Consider the following 2,003-nt stretch of genomic DNA (forward strand, 5'->3'; position numbering starts at 1 on the left):
AACACTCTGGAGAGTCACTTGTGCACATACTGAACTTTTCCATCAACGGCGGATTACATCTGACACCCCTTGTGACCGTGGGAGCTGTCACACAGCAGGTCCCTTGTACCCACTGCAGCAGAGCAGGGCTGAGTCCTCAGCAACACACAGGCAGAGGTCCTGCTCCTCACACCACACTCAGCCAGCACCAACCAGAGATCGGAAATGCATTTCAACTGGGGTGATTTCTGTGGAAAATTCAGTGGCCTGGCTCACAGAAGTCTGTCATAATTTTTTTCTTTTATTCTTTTTTTTTCTTTCTTTCTTTTAACAGAGCCTCCATGCCAAGAAACAGCCAATGCCCAATAGCAGCTCCATCACAGAGTTCCTCCTCCTGGCATTCGCAAACAAGAAGGAGCTGCAGCTCTTGCACTTCTGGCTCTTCCTGGGCATCTACCTGGCTGCCCTCCTGGGAAATAGCCTCATCATCACTGCCATCGCCTGCGACCGCCGCCTCCACACCCCCATGTACTTCTTCCTCCTCAACCTCTCTCTTCTTGACCTAGGCTCCATCTCCACCACTGTGCCCAAAGCCATGGCCAATTCTCTGAGGTACACCAGGGCCATCTCCTATGCAGGATGTGCGGCACAGGTCTTTATGTTTCTCTTCTTGCTTGGAGCAGAGTGTGCCCTGCTCACCATCATGTCCTATGACCGCTACATTGCCATCTGCCAACCCCTGCACTACGGGACCCTCCTGGGCAGCAGAGCGTGTGTCCGCATGGCAGCAGCTGCCTGGGGCAGTGGGTTTCTCAATGCTGTGCTGCACACAGCCAATACGTTTTCACTGCCCCTCTGCCAGGGCAATGCCCTGCACCAGTTCTTCTGTGAAATCCCCCACATCCTCAAGCTCTCCTGCTCACACTCCTACCTCAGGGAAGTTGGGCTTCTTATATTAAGTTGTTTTTCTGCTTTTGGATGTTTTATTTTCATTATACTGTCCTATTTGGAGATCATCAGGGCTGTGCTGAGGATCCCTTCTGAGCAGGGACGGCACAAAGCCTTTTCCACATGCCTCCCTCACCTGGCCGTGGTCTCCCTGGTTTTCAGCACTGCCGTATTTGCCTACCTGAAGCCCCCCTCCATCTCCTCCAAATCTCTGGATCTGGTGGTGGCTTTGTTGTACTCGGTGATGCCTCCAGCATTGAACCCCCTCATCTACAGCATGAGGAACAAGGAAATCAAGGATGCATTGCAGAAACTATGTGAATATACTCTACTTCAGATTTATAAGGTGACCATTAATCCACTAGGGTTCCCATGGTATTTCACAAAGACATGGACTAACTTTTCTTCATATGTGTCTATCTCTTTCCTTTGTGGTCTTTTACTTTTCATTTTGTTTGGTTGGTTTTTTGTGCTTTTTTCTTGACATCTGATATGGTTTTCTTGGCCTCTTGCTTAATTTTTTTTTTCGTCTTGGATCCTGTCACTTCACATCTCCTCAGCGGCTTGGTGAGCAGCCCCAGCACGCAGGAGGGGTTCAGGAGGCAAATACCCAGCTGCCCCATGGACAATCAGCCCCGGGGCCACTGGGGCTGCCCCTGGCTGCCTCGCTGGGCACTCTGAGTCTGCCGCCTGCGAGTCGGGGCTGCTGCTTCCCTGCAGCCATGGCCAAGGACAGCAGCAGGACGTGGCTTTTCAGTGCTGGTGTCTCCTCACTCCACACTGTCTTCTGTGCCCTGGCCATTGTGTTACCCCTAGGATCTCGTGTAACTTGTTACAGTCCCATTGCCTCTACAGTGGCATCCCTGTGGCTGGAGGCAGGAGCAAGCCACGTGAACCAGTATGAGAGAGAGGAGTCCGGTCTGTGCCCTTGGTGGCATGGACAGACTGAGAAGGTGTCCAGGGCATTCATCACCCCCAGCCTCTCCCCTTGGCTCCTTCCAGCACTGGCCACTCATCCCAGTTCATGGATGAGGTTTGCTCTGCAGCTGTCTCCTGCTCATCTTGGTGCCAGTGTC

At 52.4% G+C, this 2,003-nt stretch overlaps 1 protein-coding gene across 1 annotated transcript; it reads left to right on the forward strand.

Moving 5' to 3' along the window:
* Positions 1–337: 337 nt before the first annotated feature.
* On the forward strand, positions 338–1,755 carry LOC309683979 (olfactory receptor 14J1-like; the record flags this gene model as incomplete). The annotated part of the gene is made up of 2 exons (XM_082499944.1): positions 338–1,273; positions 1,744–1,755. 2 exons carry the CDS (start codon positions 338–340, stop codon positions 1,753–1,755), a joined length of 948 nt encoding a protein of 315 aa, XP_082356070.1.
* Positions 1,756–2,003: the final 248 nt, after the last annotated feature.

This window comes from Vanellus vanellus, assembly GCF_965231255.1.
Source record: "Vanellus vanellus genome assembly, contig: HAP1_SCAFFOLD_35, whole genome shotgun sequence".
Classification (NCBI taxonomy): domain Eukaryota; kingdom Metazoa; phylum Chordata; class Aves; order Charadriiformes; family Charadriidae; genus Vanellus; species Vanellus vanellus.